Below are 17,358 nucleotides of genomic sequence, written 5' to 3' on the forward strand. Positions count from 1 at the left end.
TGAGGAATAACCAAAAGTCACAGGGACTAAAGAGAGGGTGAGGAACTGTCTTGATGCCCATCTTAGTCAAATAGTGTGTGACATGGATGGAGTTATGGACTGGACATTCGCACAAATCTTCCACATCTTCAGTTCCTCGCGAATAATTGTGTGTACAGTTCTCACACTGACATCAAACTGTGCACTTATTGTCTCTATAGACACATGACGATCCTTAGCTATGAAATTCTTTATTTGGCCAATCAACTCTGGTGTTCTGACTTTCTTACTCCTGCAACACCTCATCATCCCTCACAGACTCTCTGCCTTCCTTGAATCTCTTATGCCACTCAAAAACTGATGCTCGATTCATGCAAGATGGTCCAAAAGCAGTCTGAAGCATCTTTTACATTTCTGTGGCATTTTTTTCAAGTTTAAAACAGAATTTTATTGCATATCATTCTTCTAAAGTGTCTTCGCGTTCAGATTGCATTTTTGAAATTCACCAACTGTGACAATTAGGCTTTAGTAGGGTGTATTCCAATAACTGCTGTAGCCGTTCATTTGAACCTAAAATCATAGAAATTGGTCAGTCATCTCATAAGATACTGAATTTTCAAGAGTCTACAATTTAAAATACTTGTACTAAAAGAATCCGGAAACTTATTGAAGGCATCTCATATCACAAGTTTTAATTATTTGGATTTATCTCCCCTGTTACTTGAGGATGTCGTCATAATGGCATAGTGAGACTGTTGCTTCTCATTTAGCCGTAAAATTTTATTTTCTGTATATATCGAAAATAATGAAAAACGTGACTAACGCAAGTGACGGCGCCTCTGTCTATCCTGCTGGGTGACACAATCCAGAAAGGAAAGAGGAAAGAAAAACTTTTATCTATAGACAGTTTATTAATATACATATGGCATTAATTTGTATATGAGGGCAATGACAGCTGTGAAAAAGAATGAAGGGAAAAGTATAGGGAAATTTTTTTTTTTTTTTTTTTTTTTTTGACAGCTGAGAGGGACAGGGAAAATGGTTGCTGAAGATTGCACTTGAAAAATAAAACGCCCTGATCATTTTGTGTAATTTTTGGAATACAATATTTTATTTCCATCACAAGTATGTATATCATGTGGATTTTTTCATGCCACTATATTATAATAACGAAAAAAATATAGTATATCCAAAAATTATGGAAAACGATAAGATAGAAAAATAATTATTCATGAAAAACTGTTTTTGATAAGGTTTATATAGGGAATAATTTTTTTTAAGACATTTTGAATTATATTCATTACATGACGTAAGCAATACAACTTAATTATCTCCCCTCCTAATATATCTCCTTTTTTTTAATAAACATAATATAGCAATTTCACTGCCTTACACAAATTTCTTTCTTCATTAATTATTTTTCTACCTTATCGTTTTTCATAATTTTTGGATATGTTATTATTTGAGACCTGACAATTATGTAGGGACTATTTGTTTCACTTGAAGTTCAATATTTTTTTTTTTGTATAATATAGGAGCGCTAAGTTTTCTTTATTTCGTTTTTTCATGGGAGAGGGAACTCTACACCATCAACAAAACAAATAGAATGAAAATACCACAAATAATAACGTTAAAACAAAAAAAAATGCAAATTTGATTTTCTTTGAATTTCAGAGTGATTGAAAGCATGCAGACGAATAATCTGGTCAGCAGTCAATATTCGCATGGTGAATTGGTGTGCATTAGCTTGGCGCAGATTGCATCGCTCTGGCATATTTATGGAAAAAGGTTTGCAAAACTTGTTATGCTATTAGGTTGATAAGACGGTTCTTGCAGATTTATTAATTTTGATTTCAGAAGATGTATTTTCAAATAATTTTTCGTTATAATACCTTTACTTTATATATTATTTTAAAGAGTGTTTTTCGCTCTATCTGATCATTTAAATCACAATCGTTTTAAAATAATTGTCTTCTTTTCAGAACATTGACTACAAGATAGAAAAACAAATATTCTCACAATTTTCTAATTTCAATTCAAGCTAGGCCGAAAAGCTGCTGAAACAGCTCGCGATATCACTGAAGCATTTGGCCCAAGAGCCACTACTGAACGCATAGCACAATGGTGGTTTAAGAAATTTTGTGGCGGCAACAAGAGTCTTGAAGATGATGAGCGTAGTGATCAACCATCAGATGTTGACAACGATCAATTAAGATTCTTAGTCAGAATCAATTCACGCACAACTGTTCAAGAGCTTGCCTCTGAATTAGACATAAGAATTTCCAACCACTTGAGAGAGATTGGAAAGATAAAAAAAAAACTTGATGAATGGGTGCCTCACAAATTGAACAGCAACCAAACGAAACGCCGTTATGAAATGTCATCTTCCTTTCTTTTACGCAACAGGAACTCATTTCTCGACCGGATTATGACTTGCAATGAGAAGTGGGTTCTTTACGACGCCCAGAGTTGCACCAAAAGAAGGTCATGCTGACTGTTTGGTGATCTGCGACTGGTCTCATCCTTTAGCGTTTTTTTAATGCAGGTGAAACCATTACAGCAGTGAAGTACTGTCAACAAATGGATAAAATGCATCAGAAACTTCGACGACAACACCCAGCATTAGTCAACAGAAAAGGCCTAATTCTACTCCAGGACAATGCCTGACCGCACGTTGCTAAACCGACCTTGCAGAAGATGAACGAATTGGGTCACGAAACTCTGCTTATACTCTCCAGATCTACTGACTACCACTTTTTCAAGCATCTCGACAACTTTCTGTGTGCGAAACGCTTCAAAAACCTAAGTGATATTAAAATGCCTTCAGGGACTTCATCGCCTACAGAACGCAAGATTTTTACGTTATGTGCATAAATACACTTGTTTTGTATTGGCAAAACTGTGTTGATCTAAATTTTAAAATTGCAAACCACAAGAACTTGTCAACTTGGTACACTAGTTATGTCTATCCAGTGTTGCCTGGGAATACTTTTATTTTAATTTTTATTTTCTTTATTTGTTTGTTTTTGGTATGTTGAATGCAGACTACTATATTTGATATTTTAGGATTTTCAAGTAAAATTCTATTTTTCCAGTATCTTTTGTTTAATGGTTATCTAAACGTATTTAATAGTTTTAAAATGTAAAGAAAAAAGCCCCTCCTCTCTCTAAGAATAGGTTTCTAAATAAACACATTAATATTTCAACACAGTCCATATTCTGCATAAGTATCCTTTTTAATATCAAATTATTTGTTTTTCTAAAGAATAGGATTTTTTTTTTTTTTTTGGTGCTGTGTCAGTGTTCACTATGAATCATTTGAGCCGGCTCCTCTAACTGAATTCTCTGCATCTTGTATAGACGCCACCCAGACACACCAGTTTGAAGCTGCAGTCGATATCGGGTCCAGCCATTCGCTGTTCCATAGAGGCCAGAACACACAATCAGATCAGCATTTTTTTGCTTCACTGTTCTGAGGTTTTCAGCTGACCACGATGTCATTTGGGGCTGGGTTGATGGTGGCATCGATGAAGTCATCTGATTGCTAGCGCAGAGTCTGACCAAACCCTCAGAGACGTATTCGGCAGCGTGAACAGATGGTGGCATTTGGGATGAATTGGTGCCAGCAAACCTGAGGGATTCGATAGGATTTTGAAAGTTGTATAGTGTTTAGTCATTAAATTATTAATTGAACAAAATTGTTATAAAATTATGATTTTTTTTTAACGTAAATTTTTAAATCTCTACTTACAAAATTCTTGTGTACAAAATTCTTGTGTACAAATAGCTTCGAAAGCTTTCAATCTTTTTATTATTCTTATTAATTTAAAGGCTGTTAATTTCAAAATGTTGCAAAGTAAATTCTTTTTGCGATTAACAAATTCTGAAAATGTTGACTTGTTTATGAATTTTGTAGAATTTAATTTAGTTATTAAATTGTTTTTTAAATATATTTGTTTTAGTTACATGGTTGCATTTTTGACTTCAATAAATAAAAAATTTTTACTTTTTTAATGTTGTGGAGATATTTCTACAACTGATTTAGTGGGTTTTTTTTTTTTGCTCTGTTGAATCAGGAAATGGAATGTTTCTCTCCATCAGATAAAGTTTTTGTGCTAAGTTGATTTGAAAATTCAAAAATCACGTCTTGTAACAAAATCGATTACATTTTTGTGTCATTATCAAGTGATTTATGTCAACACATTTCATCCTAAATATGGTTTTAAGAGAAAAAAATTTTTTGCCAACAACATGTATTGATTACCTGATAGAAACATCGATTACTGAATGGTAAGCATTTATAAAAATGAGTACATGTAAATTGCATGTTGCTTCACCATTGTTCAAACTTTAGCGATTGAACTTCTGTTTCTTCAAACTCCTAGAATGTGCAGCCAGCATCACTTTTAGGTACGGCTGGAATCTCTTCCCTGCTCATCACTCATTGAACCCAGGTTTTCAGGAAACCAGTCCATGTGTGAAAATAGGTAGTGCATCTTTACGCTCATGTTGTAACTCCGATTCCTAAAAGCAGTCAGCATACTGTCGACATGTTCTGCATAATTTCTGGCTTAATAATTGCCAAGAATGTTCTTATCTACCAAAACAAATGTCTTCCATGAATCCAATTCTACTTTGTTCATTAAGTTTTCACTCTGAATCTCTGAACTCTTAGATCTGAGGACTGTCAAAGATTCCAGCTTTTAACTTCTTCATGGTAGATTCTGGAAAAGCCTGGCACAATTAAAGGAAGCAGTCACCATCCTTGTCCAGAGCCTTGGTGAACTGCTTGATTAAGCCGAGCTTGATATACAGTGGTGGGAAGAGCATTCTGTCTCCATCCACCAGGGGATTGTTGATAATGTTCCTTTTTTTGCAAGGCAGCAATTCCTCCCGCTATGTATGCTGCTCACTAATTTTGGAAGATTTCAACGTTTCCTGACTTCAAAACTGATCCTTTGTCGACATAATCATCCAGAATGATCAGACCCAAAACTTTTTGTCATTAAAATAATTTTCAATCGAAACAATTATTCAGCATTTTACCCTCATCAACTTTTAAAATGCTCCACACCTGCATACATGTGAACAAAAATGGCATGTGGCCATAGCTCAAAAACTTGATTGAGCAAAAAGTTAGCGGAGGAGTTTGATAGTCTGCAATGGTCAACCCTTTCATTTGGATCTCTTGGCAGCAAATTTTCACCTAAAAACTGATTAAAAAGCTTGCTGCATATACTTTGTCAAATGTTTCAACCAAAAATTGGCTGAGAGGTCAAATTTTTTTTAACTTTGACCCCAATTTTGACCCCTTAACATTTGTTTTGGGCTCAAATTAAGTTAAAGTTTCATCCATGTCCAAGGAACCTACATCTAAAATTTCAAGTGTTTAGACACAAAATTGCCGAAGGGGTTTGGTAGAGTTTTCAAAGGTCAAATCGTTGAACTTTGACCCCTTGAAAGCCAAATGTTTGGGTGAAAACTGATTAAAAAATTTTTCCCAAATCTAATATCCCTTATGTCAAATCTCGAGTCTGTAGACTGAAAATTGACAGTAATTTGGTAGAGAAATGTACACATACAGACAGACACACACAATTTCAATTTTATAGATATATAGATTAATATTTGCAAAAAAAAAAAAATAGAAGAAAGAGGATAATTTTAATTCTATTTTCATATGTTTAAATTCCATCGTTTATTTTTATTTGTTACTGCAAAACGATGAGTGTCTAGAGAGTTTGGTAGACTAAGAAAGTTATGGCTCAAATGCGTATGATGTGATAAGCAATCTGACTGATGTCATCTTTTTGAATCAGACAATATGGAGAACAAGCGTAAAATGTTGTTCATCACAAAGTTGAGGACACACAGAACAATCAATTCTAAAATTGAATGATGAAAAAGAAAAGAAAATTTAATCCCTATTTTCAAAAGTTTTTCTAATGGTGACCCATTTTTTTTTTTTTTTTTTTTTTTTTTTTTTTTTGCTTTTCAGAGAAAATTGCTCTATGGTGAGTCAGCTCATTCTTCATTTGGATACATCGGATGCTGGAATCTTCCGAAACGAAGAATCAGTGTGCATTGCCATCTGCAATTTAGCCATGCATCATTTTGATCAGGTTAGTTTACAAACACACCTGCTCTATATAGAGTGCTGAGCACTTTAAGCTTAACATATACTACTTACCAAATGTAATTCTGCATTCTAACAATTTTTGATTCCAGGCGACATCAAATTTTTTATCTAGAACACAACATTATCACAAAATTTTCCAGCCGACTACAATATGGTCGTCTTAAAGTCCAACATAAACAAGTTCTTGGGCTGTTCCCTTTAAATAATCCAATTTACCAAATTTACATTTCTAATGATTACTATATTGTTCTTTTGACCACTGTACACTCTTTAACCCTTATCCTTGAGTGACCTCTGGACCTTGATAAGTGGTGATTCTTTTGTAAAAAAAAAAAAAAAAAAAAAAAAAAAAACACATTGAAGTCAGAGACACACACACAAAATTCGGACATTCCTTTATATAATAAATTAGCAGGTTTACTTGATGTTGCCCAGAATGCTGGGAAAAAGTTTAAAAAATATTTAGCAAGAAAAGTCTTTTTTTTTTTTTTTTTTTTTTTTTTTTTTACAAAGGCATCACCACATTATCAAGGCCCAGAGGCCACTCAAGGATAAGGGTTAAAGAGTGTACAGTAGAAGTTGGTCAATATAGTAATCATTAGTAATGAAAATTTGGTAAATTTAATAACTTATATGGAACGGCTCATCAAGAACTTATTTACCTTAGACTTGAACACAACCATATTGTAGTCAGCCGGAAAGCAGGAAAACGGAAGACAATTCCACAGGCGTGCAGTTCTAAGAAAGAAGCTTTGTTCATGGAATCTATGTTTAGGTTTAGGCACAGATAAAGAGTGGGGGAAATTATTGATAGTGTTTACAGCTAGACGAGTGTTTCTTGTGAAAGTTTGGCGAGGGGGGACCATAGATTGAAGCTCAGTTGAACACTTTCCATGAAAATAACGATACATCAGAGACAAACTCGCAACATCTCTTCTGTGAGATAGAGGTTGTAAGGAGGAGAAAAGGACATCTCCTACGAGACTACGAAGTCTATTTTGAACTCTATCAAGGCAAGACAAGTCCTTTCTAGCAGCTCCTGCCCAGATGTGGCAACAGTATTCCATCCTTGGACGTACCTGGCTCTTATATAGATAGAGAATAGCATCAGCAGTGAGATATCTACTGGATCGATAGAAAGATCCCACCATTTTTCCAGCGGCCTTGGCAACAGATTTGATATACGTGTTCCATTTAAGATCAGGAGTAATGGTCAAGCCCAGAAGCTTGTCAAAACTTGAGGCCTCCTGAAGACGAGAGCCATTCATTTCAATTGATGACAAATGTGGATTAAAATGTTGATGATGTAAAGAGAGAAGCTTGGTTTTAGATGCATTAAAAGTAACCAGCCACTCCTTTCCCCATTGTACTACATGCTCAAGATCAGAGGAGAGAGAATTGGAGAGTACTTGCTCGTTTACTGTCTTAGATGTGGTACCATAAATGGTAGTGTCGTCAGCATAAATGTCTACAAATGATGTAAGGATATGATTTGGAAGATCATTAATGTAGATCAGGAAAAGAGTTCGGCCCAGGATGGATCCCTGAGGGACACCGGCATTAATACTGTGAGCTTCTGATTTTTGCCCCTCAACTACTACTCTTATGAACCTATCAGAAAGAAATGATTTAATAATTGAGAAGACTTTTCCAGCTATACCATAGCTAGCGATCTTATGAAGTAAACCTTTATGCCATACCCTATCAAAGGCTTTAGATATGTCAAGAGCAATTGCCCTAGAAAGATTGCCACCGTCGAGAGATTTGCTAATCCTATGCGATATAACTGTAAGGACATCTGCTGTAGATCTAGCAGAACGGAAACCATATTGAGTGTCACTAAGAAGGTTATTTTTGTTGAGATGTTTGATTACTTCTGTATTTAACACAGATTCTAGCAACTTACTCATGACGCACAGGAGACTTATTGGCCTGTACTGAGAGGGGGATGAGCGATCACCTGAATTCTTAAATACAGGGCATACTGATGAGATTTTCCAGGGAGATGGGAAACTATTCTCCTTAAGACAACGTTTAAACAGTTTTGTGAGTATGGGCGCTAGTTCAGGTTGAAGTTTTTTGAGTACTATAATTGGAATACCATCAGGGCCAGTTGCTTTACTGGAATCAAGGTTTTTGATTAGCTTGGCAACATCACGTACAGATATACGTATATCACATAGCGTGTTTTCTGATACAGGAGGAAATATTGGGGGTTGGCGGTCTTGGTCGCAAAGGGTAGAATTAGCTGCAAAGTTCTTGACAAAGAGTTTGGCTTTGTCTGATGCTGACGAGATTACCTCAGGTCCATTGATAATAGTTGGGATGGAGCACACGCTTCTATTCAGGATTCTGTTTGCTATTTGCCAAAACTGGTGGGAACCAAGCCGCTGCTCAGCTACTTTGGACTTAACAGATTGAGCATACAACTCTCTTGCGTTCCTTATTACTTTCTTACAATGGTTGCTGGCAGTCCTGAAAACGGCTTTAGTTTCCATACATCTATTACGTTTGAAGCAGTGGAAAAAGTGATTTCTGTGCGCAATGGCAGCAGCACATTCTGGAGAGAACCATGGCTGGCTGTTAGGTTTTTGCTGAAACTTTTTAGAGGGTATGAAATGGTCAATACCTACAATTAACCATTCAGTTAGGTCTAATACTATAGAGGACACATCCTTTTTAAACATGGAATGCAGAGGTAGATCAGATATAAATGTACGGAAGCTATCCCAGTCAGCCTTAGTGTATCGATATACTGTACGATGAAGTGGTACGTCTGGGGACTTATTACATTTCATTTTTATCTTAATTGATACAACAGAGTGGTCGGAAGATCCAAGAGGCGACAGAACAGAAACTGAACATAGTTCAGGGCAAGTTGTGAGAAAAAGGTCTAGTAGGCTCGCATACTGGCCGTCATTATCAGGCACACGGGTAGGTTCCTGAACAATCTGAGTGAGGTCATAGGCAATGGAGAAATCATGACAGAACCTCCCCTCATCATCGGTCTTGTTTGAGTGGGTCAACCATTCGACGTTGTGAACATTGAAGTCTCCACATACGTGAATGTTAGCTGAAGGATAAGTAGAAAGGACTTGGTCAATTTTCCTAGATATGCTTTGAAAGATAGTAACTCCGCTGTTGTGGGGGCGATAGAGAGTAAATATAAATGCAGTAGTGTGAGCTAAAGCAACCCGGAAGCACATATAGGGTAAGTTAGGATCTTCCCTGGAGATGTCCCTCCCACATGGAAAGCTATCTTTAATATAGGCACATATTCCATGTCTGTAAGATCTTTTCCTTTCCTCCCTCTCTTCTAGTGTGACCAGGCTGTCTGAAGATATTAGCTTCCTGACTTAAATGCACTAAACATTGATATTATTGTTTTTTATTATTTTTCCTTTTCCTTTGCAAAACTCAATCATGTTCTGCAGTGCCAAAAACGAAAAAAAAAATTTTTCTGTACAAAACAACCAAACCAAATATCTTGAATAAATATTTCAAGATATAAAGAACCTGGAGCATAAAAACCTTTTTTAAAATTACCAGATTCCGCATTAAATAGCCCGAAAAGAGTTGATGTCAAAAAAAAACCCAACCAAATCAAACCCCCCATCTTTTTCTCTCTCTCCCATATTATTTTGTGAACATATCTATTGTTATTTTCAATAGCAACTGCTCATCTGAGCTCCAATCTATGGTCCCCCCTTGCCAAACTTTCACAAAAAACGCTTATCTACCTGAAACCACTATCAATTAATTTCCCTTACTCTTTATTTGTGCCTAAACCTAATAGTGGATTCCATGAACAAAGTTTCTTTCTTAGAACTGCACATCTGTGGAACTTTCTAGCATTACAAGTTAACTTTTTTTTTTTTAGATAATTATTTTATCAACTTGCATGAAAAGACATGTAAAAGATGCTTAAACCATTTCGATTATGCAAATACCATCAATAGTTCAAAAGTTATGAGAATTTTAAGTGCCAAAATTTAGGCTTTTCTGTGGACATTTTTCTTTAGAAAAAGTGGACTAAATTACGGACCTCAACATTTCAAGAAATTTGGTAATTTCGCCACCATTTATTTATTTTTCAATCTATTCTCATGAAACTTGGCAGTCTTATGTAAAATTGTGTGCTCTGTCTGATTATGCAGTCAAATCTGATGTATCTCTTTACCATATGCTATGAATTATAAATTCAGATGTACAAATTTCAATTTTTTTAAACTGGCACATGGTATCATACAGTGGGTGTCTATTTTATGAACAAAACTAAGTATTATAGTAGTATTTAAATATAGCTTTATTGAAAATAGGCATTTTCCTGCCTCTTTACCAAAGGAGAGCTTAATCTTGGGTGTAGCTATTGAATGCCTAAAGAGTATTGATGGCCAGTATTTACTACCCCCCTCAAAGAAAAAGAAAATTGAGTAGATATGAATTAATCTCAGAAATAAATCAAAGAAAATTTTTCATATAGATTTTAGATTTCTGTAAAAGATGGAAATTCCCATAGTCGACCAGAACTTATGCATTTTGGGACTGTAAAATTTCAGCCATATCCAATCAAATTTAACCCCACACATATGTATCCAAACGTAACATATAAAATGTAAACATTGAAACAAACTGTTTCACTTTTTGTTATTTTTTACCTTTTTTTTTTTTTTTTTTCATTTTTAACTTGGAGCATAAAAACATTAAACGCATAAAAGAAAAAATTAACATCATTGGAATGCTTATTCTATTCTCTTTTCATCAATGTAATTCTTTTAAAAATTGACCCACAAATAAAAAAGACATGACTTGTTGAAGCACATTAGGTATGTAATATTGCCGATGCCCATGAAAATACGCTTATAATGCTAGTCTTCTATTTGCCTGCTTTCCAGCTGACTACGATATGGTCATTTTCAAGTCCAACATAAACAAGTTCTTACCCTTAAGTAATCTAATTTAACAAATTCCCACTATTAACAATTAGTATGATATTGTGCGATTGACTATCAAACACTCATTAACCTTTATCCTCAAGTGGCCTCTGGGCCTTAATAAATAGTGATGCCTTTGTAAAAAAAAGAAAAACTCTTTCCCAATTTCATTGCTGAACGAGTTGGTAAGATATTTCCCTTTTATGTATGTTAAGTACAAACCACAATATTATTTCAAGTTTACAAAAAGACAAAACGTTTTAATCTTTTTTGCTGAACAATTAGAATCTTTTCTCTCCCTCTATTATGATGTTTCCTAAACTAAAATTAATAACAAAACCAAAATTTCAGTATTACTTATTCAAACATCTAAGATATTGCCCATCGATTGGTAAATCTGTCGCACTAACGTAAAAATATTATTTTCATTGTTGAACAAGATAACTTTGAGTATTTGAACTACTCTTCTCATCTTGAGTGTTATTCGCGCAATATTTTGATCAATCTAACCTTCGACCTTTTTCGGGTGTATCTTGTCGAATTCTGGAATCTGTATGGAATTTCAGACAGAATCCTTTATTTAATCCACAGGAGTAGCATACATGATTCCGTCAGTCATGATCAGTAATTCATAATTGTATTTAGTATTGCCCACCTGAGAATTGAACCTTCAACCTTCAGAAGAGTGTCACTTACAACTGAATTTTACCAAGTACTTTATCCATTTTGCTACAGGTTGACAAGATATACCTTAAGGTTTGAGGTTACTAATTTATTTATTGCAAACTGTTATCCTCATCTTTTAGTTATTTCAGCCAACTATTCCTCTGACCTTTGTCAGGTGGTAACCACGACGGGACAAGAACCCCGAATCTCCCAACCGCATCCTCAGCAATTACTGCCTTCCATAGTTGTTGTTGTCTCAGGTTGTGAAACCGCAACTAAAAGATGAGGGTGATAGTCTGCAATAAAGTTTGAGGTTACATCGATTAAAATGTTGTGTAAATTCTCAAAATGAGGATGTAATTCCAATACTTTTTATCGTTTTAATTTTTCCTAAATTGTTTTCTGCCACAGGGAATGATAAATGTTGCTTTGGTTTTGATAAAGAGTGCGAAAGAAAGATTCCCTGCTAACACAGCGCATGCACACATCTGGATGTCTACGGAACAGGAGATGAAATTCAGTTTGGCCATTCATGCATGCAAGTGGAGTGATGCGGAGATTGCATTGGCCAACCTCAGAGCTGTGCATCAAATGGAAGCTGAAATCAGGTGACGTATTTTGTGAGGGACGGAACGAAAAATGTTTCTCAGTCTTGATTTAAACAAAACCCAAGAATACACAATGGAGATCACTCTTGATTCAGCCGTCGCAATTGAAACACAGGAATACATAAAGAATACATCCTCCCCCCTCCAACAGATGGATGGCATCTATTTGAAAAGACGCCATGTGTCAACTGCGGGTAGCAACACATAAGGTGCAAGTCCAGAATCCAGTCAAACTAAAAAAACAAAAATACAGAAAAATCTTTATGATGTACGTCTTCGTCACAGAACGAAAATGTCATATTCCAAAAATCATGTAAATTGATCAAGTAGTTCTATTTATTCATTTTTTAACTAAAAAAAAATCAAATTTTATGACAGTTTTGATCCGCCATGTTTAATAAATAAGGTGGAATAACTCAATTTCAACTAATGAGATCAAAATCAACCTTGTAATTGCTACAATTTATTATTAAAATCTCTAAAAGTTGAAAAAAAATGATTTTCTTTGTAAAAAAAAAAAAAAAAAAAAAAACTAGATCAATTTACATGATTTTTAGAATATGACATTTTCCTTCTGTGACGGAGACATAATAAAGATTTTTCTGTATTTTTGTTTTCTAATTAGGTTGAATTCTGAATAAGAACCATACGTAATTCCATGATATGGAAGATGGCTGAATCATCCATATTTAAAATGGCTGTGTGACATTCACAGTACTTTGGTTAGGTAACCTGTCAAGTCAACATCAAGAAACCAATGGAGATAACTCAACTATAATTTAAACTTGTGAGATTTATGTTATAATGCCTACAAATTCCCATTAATCGCTTAAAAGTGATTTTCTTATAAAGATAAAACTACTTAATCAATTTACGTGATTTTTGGAGTATGATATTTTACACTTCATCACAGATTTTTCTTTATTTTTGTCTTTTAACATGGGGACTTATGAATCAGAATCAATAAAACTAATATTTGGAATATCACTGGCCAATCGAATTTGACAATAAGTGTTAGAAAATGATATTTAATCTTTTCAAAAGTACAAATTATGATAAATTTGAAGATTATGTGCGTTGTACAATAGATAATTTCTAGGTTTTTGGTGCTTTTTCGGTCATAATTATTTTGGGTGTTTCGACATTATAAAAACAAAAAAATGTATTAAATTTCAAATAAAACAAATGGTACTTACGTAAATTTTTGGTATCAAATAGTAAATATCCAAAAATTACGAAAAAACGATAAGGTAGAAAAATAATTAATCATGTAAAATTAATTTCATTTCATAAATCAAAAGAAAATATTTACCTCCCCTGTCAGAAATGTCAGGTTTTGAATTTCTGATAGAAATTCATGTCATGTGACGCAGTAAAATCAACATTTTTTTCATGATTATTTTTCTACCTTACTGTTTTTCATAATGTTTTGATATTTTACTATTTGATACCTGTCATTTACGTAAGTACCATTTGTTTTACTTGGAATTAATATTTTTTTCATCTTTATACTATAGAAGCACCCTATATTATTAATATTGCTCTGATGTGGTATGCCCCCAGTGTAATCCTTTGCAAGAGTGGAGGAACATGAACAGTAAAAATAAATACTATTTCCAACTTATCTCTATCAAAACATAAACGATCCTTAGTCCTGATACTTTGATATGTTTTTTGCTAATCAGGTTTGTCTAGAGTATTTATGCTAAGAGGGTACAAGGGCAGTAAGTTCATCGGAGCATATTTCATGGCATTACTTGTAAAACAAGTACAGGAATGCAACATTGCAGTGATGGGACAGAGGCTAAAGCTTTGTAGACATTATGTATCAAATATTATATATATATATATATATATATATATATAGTTACATATAATAATTCTCCAAGTTACAAATATCAACTTTTCTCAGTATTTCAAAAGGTATCCATTACAATATTGTTTTGTATTGCAACTAACAGTCTGCAAAATTATGTTATTGCTGCATAGTTAGTCACATACTCTACTTTTTCTATTTAAAAAATATTTAAATCAACTTGATATACTCAGTCATAGATATGTGTGACTACAGTATCTCTACAAAACCACGGTTTTGCTCAATCATGGAGTATTGTTGCCACATTTGGGCTGGTGCATCTGCCACTAGTCTCTTGCTCTTAGACAGAGTTTAAAAAAAAAAAGTCACCAACCTAATAAGTCCTGAATTATCAATTAAATCCAACCTCTGTCCCATCACCAAAACGTGGTATCCTTATGCCTGTTTTATGAGTATTTTAATGGCAGTGCTCTGACCAACTTTAAGCATTAGTACTCTCTCGACAACAACACTCTCGACAAATCTGACACACAGCAAAATCCCACCCCTACACTGTAGAGATCCCTAGATGCCATAAATCCTTCTACTCGAATAGCTTTTTTCCTCGGACTGCTGCACTTTGGAATTCCCTCCCAGGCCCCTGCTTCTGTGACTATACTGACATGCAGAAATTCAAGTGTAATGTGAATAGACATCTCGTTGCCCAACTCCCTATATAGTATCCCTGCAAATCTGGTCCCAAATAGTAGCTCCTTATGATTAAGTGGCTCTGTGCCTTGTTTGTGGTGAAATGACAATAAAAAAAACATGAAGTTTTACTAATTTTTATTAATTAATCATTTATAAAAATTTTCAATTAGATTACACTATTACACTAAATTCTATTCGTGCGTAGTTCCTACATTCTGCATAATTTTATACAATTTAGGATGAAAACCTTTTAGCAAATGGAAAAAAAAAATATATATATATATATATATATATATATATAAGGGATCTTGTCGGTATCTGTGTGAAAAATCTCTACCAAACTTATCCCTGAATATTTGATCTAAAGACTTGAAATTTGATTCATAGGATATTTGGACTCTGCAAATACTTTTGCTTTGGTTTTCGGCCTGTAAAAATAGCTGCTAACGGGTCAAAACTAAAAATAACACAGTTGACCTTGGCAGGAGTAAATTGACTAACTTCAGAGGATATGTACATACACATCTTTAGTTTGAATTCGATTAATTTTTAGCCTTTTTCATCCATCTGGCAATAGTTCAGACGGTAAAAAGGCTGAAGTGCTAAATAAAAACTGTCTGAATATTTTGGTTTCGATTCTAGGTTATGGCACCAAAGTCATTTTTTTAATCATTACAATATATATTTGGTACAATATAATAATCAATAGAGAAATTGCTCAATTATAATTAAATACAAAATCTGCATGTACTAAAATATTATGTTTAAACATATTTTATGACCAGGCAATGCCGGGCAGCCTGCTAGTTGTTTTTATAAAAATATTTTTTTAAAGATGTTTTCTTTTTCTTTACAGATGTGGCATTTTACTTAAGGAAACTGGTCAAGTAAATAAAGCCTTGAGCCGCATGCATGACTTGCTGGAGAAATGTGAGAAGAATGAATATCAGATCACACCTTTTTACGTATGTCGGTAAGTGTTTAGCATTTTTGGGAAGCAACTGATCTCCCCCCTTGCGTTGGGGTGTTCCCTGTTATTGAGTTTTGGAAGTATCTTTTGCCAAGAGCTTTTCACGCAGAGAACCAAACCAGGGGTAATAGAACTTTTCATTGTTGCATTTACTTCCCATTTTCTGATTTGGCATCATCGGCAAAACATTTTACAAAGATATTTTAACTGAAGAAATTTATCACATTCTTAGGCAAATTATTAGTATAATTATGCTTATTATTATTATCTATATATTAATACGATAGTGTGTTCTTTTGTGTGTCACGCTTTCCGGCAAATTTCATTGGTTGGGATTTAATTCTGGAATACACATTTACGAACGCTCCAGGCAGCATTTGATTAGCGTGTTCTCACCGCTATATTTGTTTTAATTCTATAAAATTTAGGGTTTTGATCATAGCTGAAGGCACTCAAGTCATCTATTTTTTTTTTAATCGATATAGTATATTTTATCTTATCTTAATACGATATTAATCTACATCTTAATACGATATTATCTCTATATTAATACGATAGCGTGTGTTACTTTGTGTATCATGCTTACATCTTTTTTCTTCCATGTGACTGTCGTTTAATTGTTATGATTTTCCATTTCTTATAATAAATAATTATACTAAGAATTCTCCATAAGTTTTAGTTTCGGTTTCGATTATAACCGAAGGAACTCAAGTTATATATATAAGTTTTGTTTTCAGTTTCGATTCAAGCTGATGCATCGAAGTCATATGGATATATTTTCTTTGTATTTTTGCAATCACGACTTTATGATATATAAGAATCACTAGAAAATTGACTCTATAATAATATACATATACGAAATCTGCATGTCTTAAAATATCATATTTAAGCATAGTTTACGACTGGGCTACGCCGGGTGTCCCTGCTAGCTTAGATAAATACTTTTGCAGTTTTAATAAAAGAGCTACAAGATATCTCCATTTATGCTGAATACCAACATCAATGTATTACGTATGAAAGAGTCCGCCGTTATTATTATTATTAGTAGTAGTAGTAGTATTAGTAATAGTAGTATTGTATTATTATTAAAAGTAGTTTGTTGTAATAATGATAAAAAAAAATGCTTATTTACTCTTACGAATGTTTCGCATAAAAAAAGAAAGTTAACAATTACAAGAAATAAATTAAAGAAAGAATTGGTCACATTGTTTCACTTATGTTCATATAAAATGTTAATAAAAAAATAAAATTAGAATACATAATATCAATTGAAAGATGTTTTGTCGGGGACACTAAATCATCTATCACCATCTAGAAAACAGGGGAAGTAACGCAATACTGAAATGTCTCGAGAAATATGATGGAATGTCCAACTTTGATTCATGTCTTCCATCACTCGGCAAAATTTCACCGTGTATGGAGCGTTGTTGCCACGTTTGGGATGGTGCAACGACTACTACACTTTTACTAAATGGTTCAAAAGGGAACGCCAACTTAATAGGTCCCGCACTGTCAGGTACCTCTTCCCATCGTTGAAATGTTGTATCCCTCTGCCT

The 17,358-nt window shown here is 34.0% G+C and overlaps 1 protein-coding gene across 2 annotated transcripts in view; it reads left to right on the forward strand.

The window, feature by feature from the left end:
• LOC145254742 (anaphase-promoting complex subunit 5-like) overlaps window positions 1–17,358 on the forward strand; it is a 66,291-nt gene that overhangs the window by 45,770 nt on the left and 3,163 nt on the right. For both annotated transcript variants that reach the window (XM_080113481.1, XM_080113480.1), the window contains 4 exons: window positions 1,654–1,767; window positions 5,978–6,101; window positions 12,130–12,326; window positions 15,689–15,805. In XM_080113481.1, the coding sequence (XP_079969607.1) occupies window positions 1,654–1,767; window positions 5,978–6,101; window positions 12,130–12,326; window positions 15,689–15,805 (552 nt within the window). The remainder of the gene's footprint in view (window positions 1–1,653; window positions 1,768–5,977; window positions 6,102–12,129; window positions 12,327–15,688; window positions 15,806–17,358) is intronic.

The sequence above is a fragment of the Euprymna scolopes genome, chromosome 30 (genome assembly GCF_053919585.1).
Source record: "Euprymna scolopes isolate OS-2025 chromosome 30, ASM5391958v1, whole genome shotgun sequence".
NCBI lineage: Eukaryota > Metazoa > Mollusca > Cephalopoda > Sepiida > Sepiolidae > Euprymna > Euprymna scolopes.